Genomic DNA, 25,392 nt, shown 5'->3' with positions numbered 1-25,392 from the left:
ATGCTGGGTTAACCCTCCTCACCTTGTTCACCAGTTCTCCCAGCTGCTGTGGCTGCCACCTCTCAGAGGCCCCTTACTGCCCAGCCCTCCCAGCCAGATTTCCCCCAGACCTGCAGATAAAATACAGGAGGGAGCTGAAGGGCACTCTTAAGAAAAGGAGTGGGGAGAGGGAGGGAGAGGGGGAAAAAGTAGAGAGGGAGAGAGGAGAGAGGAGGGGGGGAGAAGAGGGAGAGAGGGAGGGGGGAGAGAGGGAGGGAGGGGGAGGGGGGAGAGAGGGAGGGAGGGGGAGGGGGGAGAGAGGGAGGGAGGGGGAGGGGGAGAGAGGGAGGGAGGGGGAGGGGAGGGAGGGAGGGGGAGGGGGAGGGGGGAGGGAGGGAGGGAGGGGGGGGAGGGAGGGAGGGGGGGAGGGAGGGAGGGAGGGGGGGGAGGGAGGGGGGGGAGGGAGGGAGGGAGGGGGAGGGGGGGGAGGGAGGGAGGGAGGGAGGGGGAGGGAGGGAGGGGGAGGGGAGGGAGGGAGGGGGAGGGGAGGGAGGGAGGGAGGGGGAGGGGGAGAGAGGGAGGGGGAGGGGAGGGAGGGAGGGAGGGGGAGGGAGGGGGAGGGGGAGGGAGGGAGGGGGAGGGGGAGAGAGGGAGGGAGGGGGGAGGGGGAGAGGGGAGGGAGGGGGAGGGGAGAGGGGGAGGGGGAGGGGAGAGAGGGAGGGAGGGGGAGGGGGAGAGAGGGAGGGAGGGGGGGGGGAGAGGGAGGGAGGGGGAGGGGGAGAGAGGGAGGGAGGGGGAGGGGGAGAGAGGGAGGGAGGGGGAGGGGGAGAGAGGGAGGGAGGGGGAGGGGGAGAGAGGGAGGGAGGGGGAGGGGGAGAGAGGGAGGGAGGGGGAGGGGGAGAGAGAGAGAAACCTTCAGAAGGTCAGACCATCTTCAGACCCAGCTGATAGGAAGCTGCAGGCCAGCAGCCAGTGTAGGAGTACAGAGTCTGAGTCCCCTTGGCTTGGGAGGAGGGACAGAGGGAGGACCCGGCCCAGCCCCAGGCAACTACCTTTAGCGTGTGGTATGTGGTGAACCAGGCCACTTGGTGCTTCCACTTATCCTGCCCCGAAAGGGACCCTGCCACCCTCAAGTGACTGTGGCCACCACAACTGCTGGTCCCTGAAGTCCTGCCCAAAAGCTGATTAACTAATAAGCATCACTGCTGAAATAGATCAGTGGCCACTGAAGCCCCTGGTCTCTTCAAGTGCCAGCTCCCCCTAACCCAGCCTTTTATGAAGAGCACATTCGGTTCTTGTTACCTTTTCCTGCGTGGTGACTAGCTTGCCAGAAACTGATCTAAGCTGCTAAATATGATTTCACTTAATTGCTTCAAAAAGACACAATTATTTCAATTGTCCATAAAATGAAACAGAGGGAAAGGACTTGCCCAGGGTCACACAGTATATGGTATGGTGAAACAAGACAGATGAATCCTCGTTAGTCACAGATCTCAGTGTAAATTCTCCTCAGGAATTTACAACTGGCCAATATAAAGTGCTGCCCAACCAGCAACTATGGATCCAGTTCTAATTCAGTCTACAATTCAGGGTCTTCAGAGCACTCACCACCGCCTGAAATGGTTGTATCTGTGTGTACCTCACCCCACCAGACCGTAATCGATTACCAAGCCCTTACTATGCCTTTGGTCTTCACAACCACTCTAGAAGGTAGGTATGCTGGTGATTCCAGGTTCATGAATGAGCCCTATTCACCTGGCTTGCACAGGCGCTCCTAGGCCCTGGGTTTCAAGGGCCAATCCTCTCAGGTAGGCCGCAAGGCAGACACCATGCTCTGCTGCACACCTAACTCCATTACCCTGACACGGGAGGCTGCTGACCGCAAAGCAGGTTTTCTCCTGTCCCCAGTGGTCAGCTACCACCTCAGGTAACACAATTTCATTTTTATTGTCCTACAACTCTGCTGAATCCCCAAGAAAATACTTTGGGTTGTCCTCATTACTGGAGTGGAGAGGCTGATCCTAGACCTAGCCAAAGATGGAAGAGACTTGAGAAATATCATTGTACAGAAAGGAAAACTGAGGCCCAAGAGGGACCTGACTGTGCCCAAAGTCACAAGTGAATTGTTGGAGAGCTGGCACTGGAACATCAAATTTATGCCTCCCAATCCGGAGCCCTTTCAACAAAATAAGCAATATGTACAACTACACCCACTCACAGAGGGGGGGGGGGGGCAGGGCCTAAGGGACCCAAAAGCATCATAGAAACTATTCCTCACAACTACTGATGGCACTTTCAAGAAAAATGACTTCTCACATGGAACTGCAATATATGACTGAAAAGAAGGGGTGCTCTCACTGAAGTAGCTCTGGGAGAAGCCCCACTTCCATCCAATTTTTCCTCTTTAGCTCTAGCCCTACAGGTTGGGAATATGTGGTAATCCAAATCTTGGGTAGAGACTAGTTCCTCCAATCCAGGTCAGCGAGGCCAGCAGGTCTTACTTTCTAGAAGCAGCTGATTTGACCCTCTTCAGTGAGCTCGCTCGGGCCAGCCTACAGGGACCCTACAGCACTACATGCTACACCTCATCTGGGAAACAGTGGAGCACTGGGATACCATGAACACGGAGGCAGGACAGACTCAGCAGCCAGGGTGCTGCCCCACATGCAGACTCCTCACCCCTGCTCACAGATGCCCTCCAGCCACTGGCACACCCCTTCAGAAAATGTAGAGAGGGGTTCTGACCCCTACCTCAAACCCATCCAACTGAAAATTTACTAGGCCGCTGGGTGAAAAGGCAGGGTAGAGCAGTAGTTAACAGCATGAACTTTGGAGCCCATTCTTGGAATGTGCTAACCAACAACCGCCATGAATTAACTAACTCACAAGGCCAGGGCAGATGGGTCAAAACTGGCCACACTCTTGTGCAGCTTTCAACTGGATAAGCATTAACTAGGTCATGCATCAGTGAGGGCCAAGCAACTAGGTTCAATGAGGAGGCAGAAAGGCAGCTTACGGGGATGATCCTAGAAGTTAGACTTAACCTCTCATTTTCCTAAACTATAAAAGGGATCTATGACAGCTAGCTCACAGGATTGTTTAACAGATTAAATGAGGTACTATTTAAAATGAGCTTAGAACACAGAACTACCAAAAATGCATAGTTACTTTGTCATTTCTTTGGGGCAATTGTTGAATTTGTCTAGTGCCAAAAGTGGGGGTGAGGGGGTGGGGAGATACGGTTGCCGGCCAGATTTAGCAAACAGAAATTCAGGGGACTCGGTAACAGTGATTATCTTTAAACTAAAAATGTCATGTGATATTTGGGACACATGATAAAAAATTATTTGGTTTATCTGAAATTCCAAATTTAACTGGTACCCTACATTTTTATTTGCTAAGTTTAGCCACTATAGGAAGGAAAGACCATTGCCCCATGTTTCAAAATAAAAATGGGGGAGTGACCAGAGCCCTGGACTAGGAGTCCAGAGACTGGATGCCAGTCCTGGCTCAGGCACTACAGCCTTGATGTAGAAGCTTGGCAAGAATTCCCCTCTAGTGGTCTGCAGTCTCCTCATTCAGAGGCCTGTGGTAGGGTGGGTGGAATCTTGTCATCCACAGTCCTTCTAGTCCTAACATCTTGTGATTTTGTCCTTATACCCACTGATCCCCTTAAATGCAGTCAACTTTACAGGGCAACAAGCTACCCCTGAAACCACTGCTACAAAGGACTTTAGCCCTAAGATTGAAGTATGCAGAATTATCATCTCAGGAGCTTATCAAAACGTAGATGCCTGGGTTCCACCCTCTAGAGATAATTACTCAGGAATGGTGGAATCAGGAATCTGCTAGGGAACTTTAAGGTAGGTTTTCTCCGGATACACTGGAGTTATCTTGATTTAACAGTGAGTTTCAACTGTTAATTTTGACCGGGGTTCCCCAGAACCACACACCACATTTAATATTTTAAAATCAGGGCTGTACTTCTTAAGCCAGTAGTAGATACTTGGATTCTTATTTTAATAGTTTTTTTTTTATTGTATATTTATGCTCTTTTGTATATATTAAATATTTGAGTTTCTGGAAAAGAAAAATAAAATGGCAAAGCTGTTCTGATAGAAATGGGCCGTTAAGCCCACTCACCACTCTGCCTCCCAACTCGGCCAGAGTTCCTGAGCCAGTTTGAAAAATCCTCACCTCCCTGCTGTGGAAACTGGGGACCGATAAGCTAGCAAGCTTGCAAAACCGCTTTTGTAATCTAAGGAGCCCCTGCGGGGAAAAAGGGGCAACCTTGGTTAAAATGCAGATTCCTACCTCCTCCCAAACTTTAGAAATCAACTTGGGGAGGTGGAGAGAGGTTAGGCACCTGCAGTTTCAATAAGTTTCTTCCTGTGCAATGCTGATGCCAATTAATGTTTGAGAACTGAGATGCCAATTGAGTGAGACTGCCAGGAAAGGACCCCTGGTCTCTAACCTGCCCCTCCACAGTCCAGGGTCTCACACTTGGAAACATAGGACTTACGGGGCTCACAAGAGCAAGAGGTTACACGTAGTTTTAATTACACACAGAAACAGCAGCCAGAGGAAGGATGTATGAGGAGCTCATCACCCTCGTTTTTCTACCAATCTAATCTCTGGCACCAGGAACCAAGAATGGTCAGGCCAAGAAGCCAGAGGCTGAGTGTCTGGACAGATGTGAGGTCACAAGGGATCAGTCTGGGCTTGGGGTTTAGTTTTACAACAAGCTGCAAACTGGCTATGCCAGGAGAAGAATGAAGGATCTGAAGTGAACTGTCCATCTACTTCTTCCTTACAGTCAGTCTCCACACTCTCTTACCCTAAAACCTTGCTGTTTGCTCTAAGGTCTGGGTCCATTACAATAATAATGGCTACTACTTACTAAGCATTTACCTCAGAGGAAACCAGGCCTCCTGCTTGCTGCAGGTCTTTTGTGCATTAAGTTTTTTAATCCTCACAATGGAAAAACTATTATCCCAATTTTAGAAGAGGCTCAAAGAAGGTAAGTGGTTAGCCAAAGGTAACACAGTAAGAAGATACAAGACCCCAAGGATCTAAAATCCCTGGGTACCCCAGACGTCTCTCAGAACTTCAGGAGACAAACACTAGGTTCTTTATGTCCCCCAAAGGTTCAGCTAAAGCCTCCAGGCCCTACAGGGGACTAAGGCCACCAGCACCAGAATCCATTTCTCTGATAGTTCAACTGCCAGGTAGGGATAATACGACTCAGCACAGCAGAAGGGGTAAAAGCACAACTGGGAATCAAAGCGTTGTTTATTGCAAAGACAATGCTCCAGGGCCACCTGCACCAAAGCCCCAGGGGAATTTTACCTCTTTAAGCAGATCAGAAAGGAGTGGATGGAGGGAACGACACAACCCTGCAGGTCAAAGGACATGCAGGAGAGGGGAAAAGGAGGTAGAAAAGCTGGGTACTCTGGGGCACCGGGGTGAACTGAACAGAGCATAAACTACCGTCCAGGTAAATTACCTTTCCTTAGGGTGACCAGGGCTAAGCAGCTTATATAGTACTCTCCTCACCCATGACTGCACCTAAGTCTCACTACAACAGTCTGAGGTAGGGAAGGTGGACATGGTTCTACCCATTTTACAGAACATAGAACTGAGACACAGTGAGCTTCCTGGCTTGTCCCAAAAGTATCAAACTGTTTTTTGAGATCCTAGCCCTGGGCTCCTGCCACTGTACCATGAAGCAAAATAAACTTGAACATCAGTAACTTGGCTGTTGAGGGGTCTGTGTAAACCAATAATAACCAGGCACTGGGAAACCAATAATGAATAAAACAGTCCCTACTCCCTGAGGGCTCAGTTTACAGAAGGGCTTTAATCTTACACTCCACCTGTGATTGGCTAAGCTTGGCTGCTTGGGTACTGTGACTAAGGATCCTCAGGCAGCAAACAGACTCAGGAAAAGCCTGGGAGCAATCAATGTCTGTTATGGGCAAGAGAAGAGACAGTCACCACAAACATGAGTATTTATAATTCCAGTCTGTCAATAACTAAACAGTGCTCTTCATCTCAACAAATATTTAGCCCCTACTGTGTCAGGTGCTGTGGATATAGAAATGGACAAGATTGCCAAGGGTCCAGCCCATGAATCTAGTAGCCAATGTGAGAGCTGTCCATGGGTGGTGGTGAGTTCAGTGCTCTTTCCCTCCAGGGGCCATTCTGTACTGACACCAGGCAAGACCTGCAACCCTCAGGCCTGGGCTCTTCCAGAGGAATTAAGGCAAGGCCCAGGAAGAACTTAATGCAGAAACACAAGTGAGAATTATGGAATGGGTGCCTCTATGGAAAGAACACTAGTCTGGGAGTCAGAAAAACTGCCTACTTTCCCTGGCTCAGCCTGGATCTCCCTACTTCATATCACCAGCAGGGCGGTACAGCTGTAAAGAATCTGGGCTACACCCACCAAGGCTAAAGTCCTGGCTCTGCCACTTCTACTTGGGTGGCCTTGGGTTTCTTTAAGTGGGAATAGAGTTCCTAACCTCAGGGGATTGTAAGGATTAAATAAATTGGCATTTGTAAAAGTGCTTGGGAAAGTGCCTGGCACATAGTAAGCACTCAATACTTGTTAGCTATTGTTTTGGAAGTTATAGATCTGATTATCTGATTAAGACCACTGACAAGATTTTCTACCCTACCCCAAACCCACTGGTGAGCCACCAGCAAGGTACCTTGTCCTGGATGTCTGCTTAGTGCTCCCAAGCCAATTCTTCATTTGACTCTATCTTGAAGAGCTCATCGGTGAGGCAGAGTAGAAGGGTGGGGAGGGGGCTTGTTTTCAGAAAATTTAGACCATTTCTGGGCAACACCTTCTCCATTTGGGTAGGCCTCTCAGGCTTAGGAAAGAGCTCAAGATTGGCTGATTAGCTCAGCTGGTTAGATCTCAGTGCTAACAACACAAATAACACAAAGGTCTAGTGTTTGATCCCTGTACTGGCCACCCGCCCCCCCACCCCCTACCTCCAAAATTAAGAGAGCTGAAGGCATGTCTTTAGGACCAAGAACTACAGCATCTGTGCTGGGACCTGCCTTTGGGGTTCATGCTGCCAGGCCTAGGCCTTTTTTTTTTTTTTTATCTCCACTGCTATAGGACTGACGATTTGAAGGGCCATCATTCTAGAGTGGGTACTGCGATCCCCTTGGTGTCAACTACAAGACTATGGCCAAGATACAGCCTTGGCTTTCTGTAAAATGAGAAGCAAACAGAAGGCTTCTTTAGACTTGGGGCTTCTTCAAGTCTAGGATCTCCAAAGAATTACCACCCCAGAGGGGCAATGGCAGTGATGATGCAAATCAGGGGGTGGGACAGGGAAAGCCTAGAATGGCAGAGGACATCCCAGAACAACTACAAGCCCAGCCAAAGGCAAGGGGAGCCTTTATCTGCCTGTCCACTCCCAGCTACAGTCAGGCATTCCCAGTCTGCGCTGCCCTCACTCACTCCCCTTTCCTAATGGTCAGCAAGAAGGCTTCCCTCAGTGGACAAATGCTTTGCACATAGCTCCTGGACAGAAAGGTAGACAGACAAATGCCTTTTTAAACAATGTTTATGAAGCTACAACCAAGCTCTTAGTGTGGTCTGTCACTGTGCTAAGTATCTCCCTAGCCAGATCTTACTTATACAAGACTGATGCTTACCTTCTTTTTTATTCATCTCAAATTTTCCCTCATTAGTTGTCCTTTAAGCGGGGAACAGCGGGACAGGATACAACTGGCTCTGCCACTTTTTAAACTTTGAACCTGAGCAGTCCCTTAACCTTGATAAGCCTAAAATTCCTTCTCCATAAAAGAAGGCCAACTACCACCCACCTCATAAGCACTTTTGAGGACTGCAAAATAGGAATAAAGAAGTGTTTTATAAAGTCTTGAGGACCTTCCCAAAGGCAGTACCAGCCCTTTCAATACAAGACTAGACCTCAGAAGAAATCAAAATGTAGTAACTTAAGGGGCTGGGTGGTCAGTTCAGTTGGTTGGAGTATGGTGTTATAACACCAAGGTCAAGGGTTTGGATCTCCTTACTGGCCAGCCACCAAAAAATAAAAATAAAATAAAAATAAAAAGATGGTAACTTAAGACTCCTTAGTTTGGGCAGGTGCCATCTTGAACAGCATCTCGCTTGAGGGCAACAGAGCTCCCAGGAGTGCAAACCAAGTCACCTCCTGGTTCCCTGCAGCAGACCCCTCCCAGCCTGGAGACTTGGCTCAGGGCAGCTGGGAGCTACAGCTGCCATTCCCTGCAATGCTAACAAGCATGTGTGTGGGTACACTGACGCAGAAGGAAGGCTTCCCTGGATCTACACAGTCTTCAAACCCCCCAATCATCAGCAATCTGGTCCCTCTCATCGCAAGGCTAACCCAAGGCTTCCTGCTCCTCTGAAGGGGCAGAGGAGGCCTGTAGCAGACCTGAAAGACAACCCAACACTACCGGCTGAAAAACTGAGGCAGTTTTGGGTGTGGGGAAACAAAGAAAAAAAAATAAAACCAGGCTCCAACAAATCTCAGACCTGCTAAGGAATGAGGTTCTTGCCACAGAGTGGCCTGGCGTGAAGCACACGTGTCCTTGCACTAAGAGCGCAGAACTGTTTGACAAACTATTCAATTATTTAGAGATTTCTAAGTCCAGATCTCATTCAGGCCAAGCCACATCCAGTTCTGCACCTATTCTGCCCAGCTGGTCTTTTTCTCATTGTCCATCTGCATTTGTTCTCCCATAAGATAGACTAGTGCTGGCCAGCTTCTCCAGGGGTGGAGTGGTGAGGTAGGGTGGGGTGATGGTTGTACTGTAGACTTGGGGTCGCTCCACAAACCCAGTGGGAGGCTTTTGCCCGCCCTCCACTGGTTTCCTCTTTGTACTTCAGCTAGTTCCAAAAGCTAGTGTAAGCTCTTGGCAGCTGAGTGTGGTTGAAAGAACACTGGACTGGGAGTTCAGGGTGCTTGTGTTCTGAACATTGTATCCCGTGTGGCAGCCTCAATAAGTAGCTTCCCCTCTGTCTGGGTGTGCTTCCCTCAGCAAAGTGCGGTGTGCGCATGCACATGTGTACGTGGGAATTCTGGCCTAGGGTCAGTGGTCTCAGATCAACCCCCAGGTGCCTGCAGGGGCAGTGAAGAGTGGAGGCCTCACAGACAGCAGTGCTGGGGTGTATGTACCTTTACTCCAGCAATGGTTTCTTAACCTTCCTCTCTCATCAGGAAAACGCTACTTTCCTTAACCAAGGCTGCTCTGAGGGCAGCTCACAAAGTATTATGATCCCATTCTGTCTTTAAAAATTTTTTTTAAAAATCTGTGTGTATGTACTCTCACACACTCAAAATGTGCTGTTGAAACGTATGTAATACGACAGTTACGAGCCACATATGGATACTGAGCACTTGAAATGCAGCCAGTCCAAGTTGAGCTTTAAGTGTAAAAGACACATCAGATTTCAAAAATTTAGTATGAAGAATGTAAAATATTTCACTAATAATTTTTACACTGACTACATGTTAAAAAGATATTTTGAAAAAAAAAAAAAAGATATTTTGAGGGGCCAGCCTGTGGCTCACTTGGGAGAGTGTGGTACTGAAAACACCAAGGCCCTGGGTTTGGATCCCTATGTAGGGATGGCCGGTTAGCTCACTTGGGAGGGTATGGTGCTAACACCACCAAGACAAGGGTTAAGATCCCCTTACCGGTCATCTTTAAAAAAAAAAAAAAAAAAAAATTTGAACATGTTGGGTTATATTATTAAAATTGATTTAACCTGTTTTACTTAATTTTTAAAATACGGTTACTAAAAAATTTAAAATTATTTATGTGGTTCACATTATATTTGTATTAGGGCAGCACTGGTCTAGAAAGATATAAAACCCTATTAATGCTTAGTAGGACTTATGGTAGTTGGTGGGACATATTACCAATGGATTGGTTTTCTTATTGCTAAAGTATATTTGGACAGTTTTCTACAATGAATTGGTGTTGCTTGAGTAACCTGAAAAGATTTTCCCTTCAAAAGATTAAAAGGTCTAACACATAATAGTATTTCCCATCCCCTTCAGTAACGCAGAGCCAGAGCACCTCCCAAACCCTATAAAGAGCCCTTCCCCCACCCCACCCCCACTACCCCTGCCACCTTACTTGCCAGAAGGCCATGCCTGAAAACCCACAAGGTCAGCATAGCTCTTTCCAGCAGGCCTGCCTGCACATGGTCTGACAGAGCTGAAGAGGAACATCTCTGGGGGAAGTAGAGCCAGGGCTCCCCAGCAGGATCAGAAGTTTCAGGGCCTGGCTCACACCTACTCAGCTTACACCGAGAGCCCAGCCTGCCAGGGGGGCAAAGCTGGGGCCTCCAAGCTGGGGGCCACAGGGACCTCACACAGATTCCTGTCATATGAAGATCTCTGCGGGTCCTCTCTCTCCCAGAAAGTTTTCTTGGTGGGGCATGTATACTTCTGTGGTCTAGGAGAATGCAAAGCCAGATAATATGTTAAGGCATGAACTCTGGAATCAGTCTGCCATGGGCTGGAATCCCAGCTACTTACTAACTACTGCAAAGCCTTGAACAAATTATTGAACCTCTCTGGGCTCCTGTTTTCTCATCTGTAAAATGAAGATAGTACTGTAGCAAGATCCCACAGGGCTATTGTGAAAATGAACAGAGATAATGAATGGAATACGTGTGGTGGCTCAGAAGTTTGATAATCATGTGAGAAGTGGACAGTGTCTGGACACTCTGGACTGGCTTCCTGGGACATCTGTCCTCAACAAGGCAAACCATCCATAAGGCAGATTCTAGGACACCTGGCTAAGCCCAGGGACATGACAAAGGCACATCAGCCATAGATGAGCATTGCACTTGACAGCACAGGATCCAATCCCTTCACACGAGTTGTGAGAAATGAAGGTCTAGCCAAGAGAAATAAGAGAGCAGGGCTGACATCAGAACTTGGATCCTCAGACTTTCAACTTGGGCAGCTTGCTCTGACCCTGCTCTGAAAATCTTATCAGAAATCAAAAACTCACAGCAATTTCCAACGAGAAGTCAGAAACAGAAAAGTGTGATACAAAAACTCAAGGTCAGGACCATTCCCCACCTCCAGGAAAACCATCCCTACCGCTTCCTGTACCCCCAGTCTACTCACCCTCATTCCACTTCCACCCTGGGGCACGAAGCCTGGGATAAGCCAAGGCAGGCAGACCCAGGCAGGGAAGCACCAGCACTCAGTCTGTTCTGGGGCCAAGAGACTCAGAACTGCGCAAAAGTCTGCCTGCCTAACGCTACCCATCTGATCAATGGGCACAGCACAATTACTTCTGCTTCTAGACAGTTTGAGAGGCAAGGAGGAAGTAAGAAATAGCAATCAGAAAGCTTCCCCTTTGAGTGGTCTAGTCTCGGGGGAAAACAGTAAGTTAGTTTAAAAGATCAGACCAAATCACTATTGCCATCATCCACTCCTCACCATCTCTTTCCTGAACTACTGCAGAAATCTCCTAAGGGGTCGCGCCCTGCTTCCACCTTGCTTCCTCCTACCCACCACCCCGGCCCCCATCACCCCCATCTATTCTCCACAGAACTGAGTAATCCTAAAGCTGACATCACATCATGTAACCTCTTCCATTACTTCAGAACAAGATCCAGACTCCCTAAGCTGGCCTCCAAAGGCCTTCTGTTTCTGTTTTGAGCCCTTCTCCCCTCATTCACAGGCCTTCTGCCTGTTCCTTGAAGAACTCTAAACTCATAACTGCCTAGTACTTGCTTGCTGTTCCTCCAGGCTAGAATGCTCATCATCAGGCTCCTTATCACTCCCATCTTTAGCACTCTTAAAGGCATTCCTTGATGAAGCTGCTGCCCCCAGCCTCAAGGCCTCTAGTCAGGATCTTTCCCCTTTCCACACTGAAACTTAGTATCTGCCTTGTCACTCTCATACCTACAGGGTGTTTGAGCTGGGAGGGACCTAACATCACCCAGTTTCTCCAGCAAGTCCATCCCTTAGCTCCCAGAGAGCTTTCTACTGCTGCTCCAGGGCCTCAGGCCACACTGCTCCTCACACCCACCCTCCCTACAGAGATGGGTAAGTAGTCCCCTCTAGGGACCGCAATTCCTGCCCAAGGCCTTAAAGTCTTCCCCACCCCCTCCTCTCACTCTTCTCACGTAAGGATGCTCCTGCCGTCCTTTCTCCTTTGTATGATGTAACATACGAAGTCTGGGCCCATAGGCCTCATGCTAGAAGGAAGCCTGAATAAGGAATGGCAAACTCAAGGGCCTATAGGGGCCAAATGTAGCACTCCTCATCTAAAGGCGAGCTAGGTCAAGCCACATGGATAGTAGCCCAATGTGGCTAGGTCTTCTAATTTTTTCTGCCACAACAGTTTAAAAAAAAAAAAAAAGATTACCGGTAAGGTGATCTTAACCCTTTGACGTGGTGTTGTCAGCACCACGCTCTCCCAAGAGAGCTAACCAGGGATCCGAACCCGTGGCCTTGGTGTTATCAGCACCACACTCTCCCAAGTGAGCCACAGGCTGACCCTTACAACAGCTTTATTGACATAATTCACAGACCATGTTATTCACCCATTTAAAGTATACAATCCAGTGGGGTTTTTTTGTTTATTCAGAATCTGATTTTTTTAAAGAGAAGCTGGAAATCCATGAGTTTCCAGATAATTTTTCTTATTTTCAAATATAGATGATTACTTTAAAGTGTTTTGAAATGCAAGTCAACCAAAACGTGTCAGTAGGTTGGACTGGTCCTTGAGGAGGTGAATGGGGGATGCTCATTCATGACTTCTGCCTTTCAGAATATAAGCACCACTATGGTAGTAATGTGTCTTTTTTACCCTGAATTCTGGGGCCTGACACCTAACAGGCATGGTATTCAAAAATTTTTAAATGAACAAATCTAGAAAAGTACTTTGTCAACTTGTAGCAGCAGAGTCCTATACCAAACTGCCATACAAAACTATTCAAATATTACCATGTCAAGGAACTCAGTACCTCCTGTGACAGCTGAATCCTTTTGGGGCAATGTTGAAAGTTACTACTTACCTGGAGCCAAAACCTACAAACCCTCTACCTTCCACCTGCCATTAGAGCTTTAACCATTAAGGCCATATGAAGCAAGTCTATTCAATTGTTATATTCAAGATAACTGGCATTTCCCACTACTCCAAGCTCTGATTCCCTGGGCAAAATAATCCCAGTTCTTTAACCCTTCCTTCCTCATAGAAAGGTGCTGCATCCCTGTGTGTTCCTAATATCCTGTCTCTCTCCCACGTTCCCTAAGAAGTGGCAACCAACCTCTCACACCCAACCTTGCTCTCACCATGTCCAAACTCTACCCCTACACTGGGCTCCAAAACCCAGATATTCCATCCACATAACTGGTCTCTTTTCTTAATATCACTGTTACTATATATATGGAACAAAAAATATACATACAGAGCAGGAAAAGCGGAAGCGTCTGCTCCTTCAAACTGACCCTAAGCTGCTAAAGATGGAGTGTGAGAGTTTACTGTGTAACCTGAGCTCATCTCTCACTCTGACAATTTATCATTAGGGCATTCTCAAGTACCACAATTTGAGCTTCTCACTGCCAGGATTATGGCCCCCAGTGAGTTTTTAAATTCCCCTCCACTATGGAGTTGCATAAGCCAACCTAAGGCAGGGATAGAAGATCCGGCTCTAAGACATGACATGGGCTGCCTTTCTGTGTATGCTCAGGACCAAACTGCAAGGATGAAGGAAAGGACCCAGGACAAAGGAAGGCTGACTTTGGCACCTGACTTCCTTTAAGCAAACTGAAGACATAGGCCAAATTCAAGCCTTCAGAAGAGGAATAATCAACACTCTTACCATTGCCACTTACTACTATGTGCAGGCTCCAGCCAAGCACTTACATATCTTCAGCAATAATCCAGTAAGGTGGGTACACTCTAGATACAGCCCGATTTACTGAGACCCAGAAGCTACCAACCTTTCCAAGGGCACTCAGTTGGTAAGAGGCTGGGCTAATACAAATTGTGACTGACTGACTCCAAATCCCATGCTCAACCTTCTTTCTCCAGAGGTGGAGTGAAAACAGAACTGCACTGGGAGCAGACTCAAGTCTCAGCCTTGCTCTGAATTGACTGTGACCTTGGGCAACTCCTATTTTCTTTCTGGATATGAAGTACCTGACCTAAAAATGAGAGGTTTAGATTCCATGACCTCTGGGGCCCCTTCCAGTTCTAAATACTCCCTCCTCTCTGAAAGGAGGTGAGAGAGAAAAACATACTCTTTCCTCTGCTCTCACACCACAACAATCAAGACATAAGACAGACTTCTGTGCCCAAATGTGTGAGCATTTCTCCCCACCAGCAAGCAAGCAACCAGTTCCACACTGGACACCAGCTGAGTGTCTTCCAATACAATTCCACTCCAACATTATCTACCTGGAGAGAGCATTGAGGGTTCAGTTCCACAAGACTGCCTCCACTTCAGATGACAGTTGCAAGTCCAAGCCTCTGGAACTTCTGACCAATCAGCTATAATTCAGGATCCCCACAACCCTCTCCTTGGGATCAACTGAGCTTTTAAGTGGCTCACAGAACTCAGGGAAACACTTTTTACAGATTTAGGATACTACAAAGGATACAAATGAAAAGATGCACAGGGCAAGGTATGGGGAAAAGGGCATAGAGCTCCCATGCCCTCCTAGGGTGCACCACCCTCCAGGGACCTCCATGTGTTCAGCTATCCAAAAGCTTCCAGAAACCAGGCCTCTTGGGATTTTATGGAGGCCTCATTATGTAGGTAGGATTGATTAAACCAGTGGCCACTGATCAGCCCCCTCTAGCCTCTCTTCCTCCTCAGAAGGTTGGGGGTTGGTACTCAAAGTCCCAACACTCTCATCCTGCTTTAGTCTTTCAGGTGAGTAGCCGCCATCCTGAAGCCACCAAGGAGCAGCCAGTCAACAGTCAACTCATTACCATACGAAAAGACACTCATTACTTTGGAGAGTCTAAGAATTTTAGGAATTGTATGCCAGGAAAGGGACTGAGACTGGAGTGAAAACCAAACACATATTTCATAGAATCACAGGAGGGAAGGGAAAACCCCTAAGGGCAAAACAATGGGGACAGAGCTGACAACTAGGAATTAGGCTGTGTAAGCCTAACTCTATTGCCCAGCATTCTCGGGGACTCACTCCAGCAGCCTATATGTGGGCAAATGCAAACACACCGTTCTCAGCACAGGTGTAAAAACAGCTGAATTCGGCCGAGGGGAGGGGGCTTTGATGGGAAGAAAACCTTGTACACATGGCTGTCTACCTGGAAAAACCCAAAGAGCCAAGCTGCAGAGAGTGGCTGGTGGGCAGCAGCCTACCATGTTGGCCTAGGAAGTCTTCCTGCATGGTAAGTGCCTCCCCTGATGGAGGGTGTGGAGGAAGGGATCGCCACCTCGAAGCCTGCCCCCTACCACTACTGCCAGGGCCTCCTCTTCTTCCCACCCAGCCAGCTGCAGTAGGGACAAGCAGGCAGGCATGAGCTCAGTCTCAGCCAGTCCATCAGGAATTTTGCTTCTTCCAGTGACTGAGATACATTCTGGATAATATGGCCTTCTGAAGGGTCAGAAATATCCTATAAATCACTGCCACTCCCTACCCCTAAAGTATAACAGCTAAAAATTGCCCAAGATCTACATTTCAGGAATGACTTGGAAGTCTGCTCTCTTCTGTAATCTGGGAACCTTGCCCCCAAAGGATCAGACAAGAAAACCCAAACCATCTAATCTTAACCTAAGAGGTTCTGCCATGTGGCCAGTCACCTTTCCTTTTTTTTTTTTTTTTTTGTCTTTTTCGTGAACGGCACTCAGCCAGTGAGTGCACCGGCCGTTCCTATATAGGATCCGAACCCGCAGCGGGGCGGCGCGAGCGTCGCTGCGCTCCCAGTGCCGCACTCTCCCGAGTGCGCCACGGGCTCGGCCCCCAGTCACCTTTCAAGAGGAAAAATCTGACCATGTCACTCCCTCACTTAAAATCTTCAATGGCTCTACACTGCCTTCCAGCTAAAACTGGGATTTAGCACTCATTGTAAGGCAGGACTGCTTACCTTTCTGGTCATCTACACTACAGCTACAGGAATCTCAGTTCCCTGAACTGCAGGGCCTTTCCCCAACCAAAAATGAGCTCTCTCTTTCCAGGCCTTTCTCACATAACTACTACTCATCCTTCCCATTTCAGCTTAGGCATCATTTCCTCCCTGGAAGACTTCTTTAACCCTGACTGAACTGAGTGCCCCTGCTGTATTCCCAAAGAATCCCATACATTACCTACACAGCATCTTCCATACTAAATTTTGAATAAACGCACTCCTTTGTCAACATTTTTTTTTTTACCTCACTGCAGTATCCCCCATGCCTTACACACAGTAAGCACTCAAAATGTGTTGAATGAATGCCATTAAAAGTATGAGATTCATCCACTCATCCATTTTTCCACTAAACAAATGTTAACTAAGCTGCCTACTACAACGTGCCAGGCAATGCTATAGGTGTGGGGGATAAAGCAGTGGTCAAATGTCAAAATTCCCGACCCAGTGATAAGAGCTGAGGAGAAAAATGAAACAGAGTAAGAGGGAGGGGGACAGGGCGTCCGAGGTCAAAGCCTGCTTAGTCTATACATGATGGTCTGGGAAGGCCTCTCCATCACAGTGATCTGAGGCTGAACATTCCAGAGCAAAAGCCCCAAAGCAGAAGAGTGCATGACATGGTCCAGGAAAAGTGAGAACAAATGCTGTTGGAAGGGAGTGAGGGAAGGGGCAAGTGGAGAAAGATGAGGTAAGAGGTTGGGGTCGGAGAGGATCAGATCAAGTAGTCTTAAAGGACTCTGTATTTTACTCCCCTATGAGAAGCCAACAAAGGGTTTTGAGCAGGAGTGAAAAGAGACCAGTTAAGGGGCTGATGCCACAATCGAGATGAGAAGAAATGATATATGATATGGTCCAGGCCATCAACAGAGGTAGTAAGAAGCATTTATATTTGAACCCAATTTTTAAGAGCCAAAAGAATGTTCTGATAAATTAGATCTGAGGTGACAAAGAAATAGAAGTGGCAAGGATGACCTCAAGGTTTTTAGTCTGAGCAATCAGAAGGACAGACTCACTTAACCTCTCTTCAGTCTTGCTTTCCTCATCTGTGAAATGGGGATAAAAAGGAACACCTGCTAAGCAGATTACTTCGGCTAGAAAAGGTAAAACACTCAGTAAATGGTGACTATTATATCACTATAAATTATCTCAGGGTTATCAGGAGCCTAAATAAATTAGCTTATATGAAAAGCAGGGCAAAACCATTCAGAGTTGGGTGAATCATTCACCCAGATGGCTCCTGGCTACTGCGGGACTTCTCTGAGAAGCTTGCACCTTCATTCTAATGCAGAGAAGAGAAAAGGCTACTTTGAGTTGCTAACATATCTTGAGGATAGGTGGTTACCACAACAAGTATGGGGCTTTATTACAAAGTGCCCTGTAAACAAGACCTCTGATGGAGGGGTCATCTTGGCTTACTAACAGTACCTCAAACTGAGGTGGAGAAGTCCCTCACCATATATGACAGATTTATCTGGCCAGCTTTACAAAATTCATCCTCAAAATTCATTCACTCCTCATCCCCTCCCCACACCTAAGGCTCTGCCAGTCCAAAGGCTCAACCAAAGAAAGGTGCCACATTAAGACTGTCCCTCTGACTCTGGGAAAATCCCTCAATGAGGGACACCCCAAGCTATCTGCCAAAGGAAGTTGGCCAGTTGGCCCTGGTAACTTTTACAAACTGCCATTCTTGAGAATTCAGCTAATTTCTGATTATCCACCCCCATTTAGGAAAGGCACAGATAACCCCTCAGAATGGGTAATTACCTCAAACTATATAGATCTGTTAGGAATGCATCTTCTGGAATAAACACATAAACCACTTACATCTGTGTGGGACATTTTACGTCATGAACAGGGCTACCCCATACTCAATATGAAGTTGATCCTCAAAACAACCCCAACACCAGGACAGTCCCATTCCGTGAATAAGGAAAACAGAGGTTCGGCAAACTAAAGTCACCAAGCAAGTGAGAGCAGGGAGAAGTACTCTGCCCAAATTCTGATTTAAATCCCATCACCTTCCCCCACCTATACACTGTGATGTTTCCCATGTTTTCATTAGCCAAGTATCAAAACTTATTTCCTTTCTTGAACCTCAGGCAAGGTAAGGTCATCCTCTCTCCTGGCCACTCCCTTAGATTGCTCCTGACCAGCCAGGGAGGTTTGTGAGCCCAGACTGAGGCACCTGTGAGCCCTCCTGAGGCCCCAGCACCCTAATTACCCTCTTTGAGCTTGCCCTGGATTTTGCAAACATGGGCACTCCCATCTGCCAAGCTCTCCATTTTAAAGAGGTTTTTGTGGTTTTAGGCCCGCTTCTCCTCCTCTCCCAGCCCACCTCCCAGAGAAGAGAATGGGCGCTGAGTAACAGCTATAAAATGCTTACTCCAGCTTAGGTCCCACTGCAGATAGTGGGTGGGTCAACAGAGAGACTCCGCCCCTCCGGAGGTTCAGAGTTTAAGCCAGCATGTGACTACCTCCCACTCCCCAAAGGGCCACCTTCCCCTCCCTGGCAGGCACTCACTTCCTGGTGAGTGTGAAACTCAAACTCCGGGTGAAGGCTGCCTCCTTGTCCTGCCATCAGAGGGTGTTCTAATTGTGTGCCTTCTTCAGAAGAGAAAATGATTTGAACTACTAAGGGAAAAAGGGCCTTAAGTCTCATTTATTGAGACTAATCTAGCAGTTCTTAGACAGGGGTGCATAATATAACCAGTTACACAGTTAAAAACAAACAATCATAATGCCATTTTCGCCACTGACAACACAATTCCTTAATGCAGTCTAAAATGGTTAAATTTCCTCAACTGTCACCAAAATGTCTTCCTATGGCCAGTTTGTTTGAATCGGGATCCAAACAAGATTCACAACAATGCATTTGATTGCTGTCTCAACTCTTTTCATCTATAACAGTTCCCTCTTTTTAAAAATGCCACTTATTTACTGAAAAAATGTCTTATAGAATCTCTCACATTTAGAAACTGGATAACTGCTACCTCACAGTCAATTAATTTGTTCCTTTATCCCCTTTTCCTTATAAATTGGCAGTTAGAACTATGGATCTATTAGATTTGGGCTCAATTTTTATTTGGTGGGGGGAAATTTTCACGGACAGTGCTATGTACTTTCTATAATCAAATTGTAAGGCGCCTAATGTCTGGCTGTGCACCCCCAATCCATTGACTTAAGATTCTTGAAGGCAGAAGTCTCTCCAGCCCTCACAGAGCTAGAGTTCATAATCACAATGGCAAATATAAAGGTACACATATATAAGCTCTACTTTGGTTTCTTTCTTTTGTGAGGGAGGTGTCTTATTGAAAAAAATGTCTTTGATACTAAAAAACTTTGAAGACATTTAAACCTAATTCCCTCATTTTACAGATGAAGGATCAAAGGCATAGAGAAAGCATGGGGTATGCTGGTCACAAGCTTGATCGAAGTGGAATTAACACTCCTAACAATGGTGATCATTTATTACAAAAATTTTAAAACAGCAACTATGAAGTAGGCAGCACTTAGGTGCTTACTCTGTGCCTGGCACTTATGCCAAAGGCTTTATAAACATTATCTTTTTTAATTTGCACAATGCTTTGAGATAGTTTCTATCACTTCTTATTTTGAGGATGAGTTAATAATGGTGGTTCAGAGAGGCTGAGTAATTCACCCAAGATTGCACAGCAAGTAGGAGAGCTAGGACTCAAAGTGCAGACTGTATGATTCCAGGGCCAGAGTTCTTACTTCCGTCCAGTCTACTTTCTGTGGTAAGAAAGGAGGCGGCCAGGGTCTGAAGTAGCTCTGACACTGTGAAGTCACAGTGATGCCCCAGATCCATCCATACAGATGTTCAACTAGCACAATCAGGAATCCGGAGAAGGGCCCAAACCCAGAAGAAAAACAGAGGACAAAAGGAGAGTAGAGGTCTATTTAGGGCCAAGTCAATGCGGCAGAAGATCCCTGCGGTACCATGGATTAGCTGAATTATAACCCTCTCGTATTTTGTGCCATCAGTTAATTGCACTTTTAAGGTACACAGGGGGATGGCCCGTGGCTCACCTGGGAGAGCGTGGTGCTGACAACACCAAGTCAAGGGTTAAGATCCCCTTACCAGTCATCTTTTTAAAAAAATAAATGAGGTACACAGAAAAAAATGATGCCCAGAACATAAACACTCAGGCCTCAGACCCTCTCCCCAACTTTAGCACTAGGTAGTTTTCTTACTGCACCAAATTAGAGAAGTGTACATAACAAACCCATTGATTATCCCTGCTGGGGTGGATGGAGACTTGTGATGATGATATACAGATGCTCTTTGAGTTATGATGGGTTTAAGTCCTGATAAATCAATCCTAAATTGAAATTATCATTAAGGCAAAAATGCATTTAATATATCTAACCTACCAAAAATCATAGCTTAGCTTAGCCAACCTTAAACGTGCTCAGAACACTTACATTTGTTGGTTAGAGCCCAGCCTTATTAACACCAAGGTCATGGGTTCAGATCCCAGCCAGCCACCCGCCCCCCCCCAAAAAAAACAAGAACACATATTAACCTACAGCTGGGCAAAATCATCTAATACAAAGCTCATTTATAATAAAGTATCAAATATCTCATGTAATTTACTGAATACTATACCAAAAGTTAAAAGCAAAATGGGGGTATGGGTATTTGAAATATGGTTTTAAACTAAACGCACCTCACTTTCCAACCCTCATAAAGTCAAAAAACTGGAAATTGAACCATAGTAAGTTGGGGACCATCTGCAGCCTCAAGTCTCAAGGCACTACATATGCACCAGCCACAGCAAAGTTTTAGTTCAGTTAGGCTCTTTTCCCAAAACCCTGAGACTACGTGAGTACTCTCCCAAAAGAGAATCTTTACAAAAGGCAAATAAAAAAAATTAAAACTAATTTTAAAAAATTCATCATACCACATTACAAAGAAAATATAACCAATTCTTTGGGTCACCAATCTTTAATATTACCTATACTTCATGTCTGTGGATAAGCCAAAGTCAATTTTTAAGAACCCATATATTTCATAGAGTACTAATACAACACAGAAAGGTCTGCATTCTCCAACCCCCTCATTTTACAGGTGGAGAAAAACAGACCCAGAAAAAACCCCACAAAGACCCACAGTCTCCCAGATATCATAACAGCTACCACATGGCAGGCAGTGGGCTAAATACTTTACACATATCACCACACTGAATGCTCATAACAACCCCACAAGACAGATAAATCATTAATTAATCCCTATTACACAAACGGGGAACGTGAGGCACAGAATGGTTAAATAACTTGCCCAAGGCAGCACAGCACAGCTAACAAGTGATAGAGCTTGCATTTGAACCCATGCAGTTTAACCCAAGAATCTTTGCTACATATCATCTCTTCTTTTAACTTAAGACACCTGGATCTTATACTTAGAAGGGGTGTGGCTGGAATAAGGAAAAAAATTTAAACATTTTAAAGTACTCCAGGAACGGAAGGGGGATCCAAAAAGCCAAAACGCAAATCCCAATACATAAAACCACACATGTAAGACTTGGAAGCTTAAGCCAGAATAGAGAACCCCACAAAAAAGGAGTGTTATCGCAAAACATTTTTATTACTAGTGACTACATGTGTCCCTTAAAGAACTAAAACACTAGCATCTGAGCCAAAAGGAGGGCTAAAAATAGGCATTTGCAGCAAGCTTTGGAAAGCTTTTAGCTTGCTTATGAGGCACTCATTTCTGTAGACTCCCAAAAACATATGCATCACAGAACACAGAAATTCCCAAGACCACAGAGCCACTCTACTGGTGTCACATTTAAATTTGTCCAAGCTGCCAATAAAATCAGGTCTGGAAAAGGGCTTAGAGACCCATGTATGCTCCAAAGAAAGGCGCCTACCACCTAACCTTACCAGACAGACAACCCAATCACAGAATTTTCTCTTAAAAAGAATCCAAGCCCTAACAACAGGCTTAAACAGAAAAGCTACTGGATTAACTCAGAGTTAGTCTAAGGCTATTCCAAAGCTACTAAACCAATGAGTAAACACTCTTTTGCTTTAAGATTCCAGAAAAACAAGAACAGAGCAAATCTATCCGACTCAGAATTTTGCTTTGGGCACTCAAAGCAAGTCAGCTTCTCCACTCAGAGAGAGAGGCAAGGTGCCAGCCGAGCTGTCTTCTTCCCACGATCAATAACCCCAGTGACGCACACTATCAAGGGCCCCTGGACTTACACAAAATGCCAGCTCAGGCACCCAATACCACCTGATGTCATGGCTGATTTAAAACCCACAAGGCAGGTTCACCATTAGCTAAGGAGCAGCAGCCAGGGTGAGTAGCCCCATTTAAACTTCTGAGGAGTGCTCTCTCCTGGGGATGATTATACCCCTTTGAGTTTAAAGAGGGGGGAAGGACCAAAGAATGTCTTAAAGTTGTTTTCCCTCACTCTGTGGGTGGATAGGAGGGATTTGAAAGAAAATGGAGGTTTCAGCACTGCCCTTTGCATAAGAGGGTTCGGGGAGGAGGGCAGAAGGAAGAGAACACGGTTTGAGGTGTTGTTAATAAACCCCAAATGTCCCCTCCTCCAAATGAAGCAAGCTGAAAAGAAATTAAAGTTGCAAAATGCTGTTTCCAGGATTGGCTGTTCTGGTTTCCCCAAGACTAAGAGTGATTCTACTCCCTTGAGTGTGAAGGCACTAAGTTACCCTAACAACTTTACCCATTTTGATAGTTTAAACCAGTCAGCCTCAACCAAAGACTGCAGAAGGAGAGGAGTTTTGAAAAAGCACTGGGGCTACGGCCAGGGGTCATCATTCTAATTACAAGCCAGTTTAAATACTGGCCCACTTCAAAAGGACTCGAAACCAAAGACTCAAGATCCACCGTGACCCTATGCAACAGCAAGGAGGAGAGAAAGGACGTACCCCCCCCACCCCCACCGACGATCTATTCTCAGCAAAGGGAAGCCAAGAGCAGACTCCATATTCTACACCGCCTCTCTCCCCACGCTGACACGGCTCTGCTGGGATTTCCTGCACCCTCACCTCCCCCAAAGGGCCAGGTCCAAAAGGACCAAAAAATGGAGGGGGGAAGAGGGCGGGCTCCGGGAGCGCCGGTCGGCGGTCACATGCAGCTACCCGCGCGGGGAGGCACCACGTTGTCCCGGCTGCGGAGGAATGCCGGGAAGGGGGGGCGCGCACTCCCACTCGCGCACACGCACACTTCGGGCCGCGCGGCGGCCCGCACCCGCCTTCCCCCCCGAGCGCCGCGACCCGCGCCGAACGCAGAGGCCCAGCGGCCGCTAGCAGCCGGCGCGGCGCATGGCGCCCAACTGTCACCCACCCGGCCACTCCCTCCCCCGCCGCTACACGCCCCTCGTGTCGCCGCATGCCCCTCACCCGCCTCACATTTTCCGCCAACCCCTTAACTGGTTCTCCCTAACACTCGCCGTCGGGTTCCCTCACAAGGCGGAAGGTGCCCGGGATCAGGGAGGGAAACCACCCAATTCAATGACACGTTGGGTTTCCTCGTCTCCCCGTAACTGACCCCTCAACCTGTCTCCAAATGGCGATTCTACCGCCTAATACCATCTACTCGAGAACAAAACTTGTTAACTTTTAAATCCCGAATCCGTGCGGTCTTCATGAACTCGCCGGGCGCTGTGCTGCCCGTGACATATGCTCATTAAACATTTACAACATGGGGACGCTCGCAACGCTACCAAAACGGGGAGCGCGGGGTGGGAAGAGGGGGCTTCCTGGGGAAGGTTCAAGCCAGAAACAATCTCTTTACCCCAACACGCGGTGGGAGGCGGCGGGCCCTTTCCACCGAAACCAGCGCCCTCCCTCTCCCGGCGAGCTAGGCCCGGACCACGCCGTTGCCCACTAACCGCTGCGGCCCAGGCGGTGGCCGTGGCTTCCCGGAGGCCGGGCCCTCCGGCAGGGCAGGTTCCCAAGTGTGTGGTGGGGGGAAGGCGCGGCGACCCGAATTAGGGAACAGGCCATAAAAAAAAAAATCCCGAGTCACCGCGACCAGCGGCGGACCCCCGGGCCCTAGAGGCCGCTGGGGGAGGGGACGCCCATGTCCCCGGAAGAGGCCCCCGGGACCCAGGAAAGTAAGCAGGGAGACCCACCTGGAGGGGACTGTCCGTTCACCGTGGGCAGGACCGGCGGCAGCGCGTTCTTAGTCCACGGGTTCACCTTGGGCGGGGGGGCTTCCACGAAGTCTCGGCGCCCGGCGCCCGCGGCTCCGGCAGCTCCTCCGCCAACACCCGGCTCACCGCCGCCGCCCTCCTCCCCGTCGCTGACGGCTGGGCCCTCGGCGCCGGGCGTCTGCGGCGGCCGCGGACTCTCGCGCTCCTGCTGCCCGGTGCCCTCCTTGTGTGGCTTAGCGCAGGGCGGCCGGGGTCTCCGGGCGCCGCCGTCCGGATCCCCCCCGCCGACGTCGTTCACCCCGGACTCGCCCTTGCCCTCGGGCGCCGGCGGCGGCTTCTTCCTCACCAACCCCCCGTGCTCTTCAGCCTGCAAGAGCGGGGCGCCCCCCGGCAGCAGCGGCTCCACCTGAGTGGCCATCTGCGCGCCCGCCCCCCCCGGAGAAGCCGGGCGCGCCCGGGGCTGCCTCCCCCGCCTCGAACTTGGCTCGCAGAGCGCCCGCGACGCCTTCCTCCGGGACGCTGGGCCCGTCCCTGCGAAGAAGGGTCGGGGTTCACGCTAGGCGCGGCTCCCCTCCCGGTCGGATGCAGCCGCCGTAGATACGAGGCCCACTGGCGGGGCGGGGGGGGGGAGGAAGGCCCCCCACTCTGCGGTCCAGGCCTCCTCGGCGCGCGTCCCCCCCCGCCCGTTCCTCACAACGCGCCCCCACCCCGAGACCAGCAGGTTTCTCGTCCCGTCCCTCCCTCCCCCCCGCCCCCGGGGCGGCCCGGGCTTCCCGGCTCGGGGGCTGCTGCAATATGGACGGACGGGGGAGAGGCGCGGCGAGCCGAGCCGACCACGCGATCAGCGGCAGGCGGCGGGCGGGCGCGCGCCTCGCGACGAGGCCGGCGAGGGGAGGGGACGGCGCTGCGGGAGCGCGCCCGCCGGGCCGGCTCTGGGCGACGGGCCGGCAGGCGGAGGAGGCGGGAGCGCGCGCGCACGGCCTCGTGGTCCCGCCCCTCGCCCCGCCCCTCGCCTCCGATTCCTCCTAGAACATCCCGGGCGTGTGGAGGGGGTGCTCAGACCCGACGGGGGCGAGCACGTGCCTGATGCAATTCGGGAGGGGGCAGTGATGGGGAGAGAGGC

The 25,392-nt window shown here is 48.7% G+C and overlaps 1 protein-coding gene across 1 annotated transcript in view; it reads right to left on the bottom strand.

The window, feature by feature from the left end:
- The window catches only part of LARP1 (La ribonucleoprotein 1, translational regulator), a 52,191-nt gene extending 27,048 nt beyond the window's left edge, over window positions 1-25,143 (bottom strand). The window contains exon 1 of the mRNA XM_063083430.1: window positions 24,249-25,143. Coding sequence (XP_062939500.1) covers window positions 24,249-24,687 — 439 coding nt within the window. The 5' untranslated portion in view covers window positions 24,688-25,143. The remainder of the gene's footprint in view (window positions 1-24,248) is intronic.
- Between the last annotated feature and the right edge of the window lie 249 nt (window positions 25,144-25,392).

This window comes from Cynocephalus volans, chromosome 2 (assembly GCF_027409185.1).
Source record: "Cynocephalus volans isolate mCynVol1 chromosome 2, mCynVol1.pri, whole genome shotgun sequence".
Classification (NCBI taxonomy): domain Eukaryota; kingdom Metazoa; phylum Chordata; class Mammalia; order Dermoptera; family Cynocephalidae; genus Cynocephalus; species Cynocephalus volans.
The sequence above is the reverse complement of the archived record's forward strand: the minus strand, read 5'-3'. Positions and strand labels throughout refer to the sequence as shown.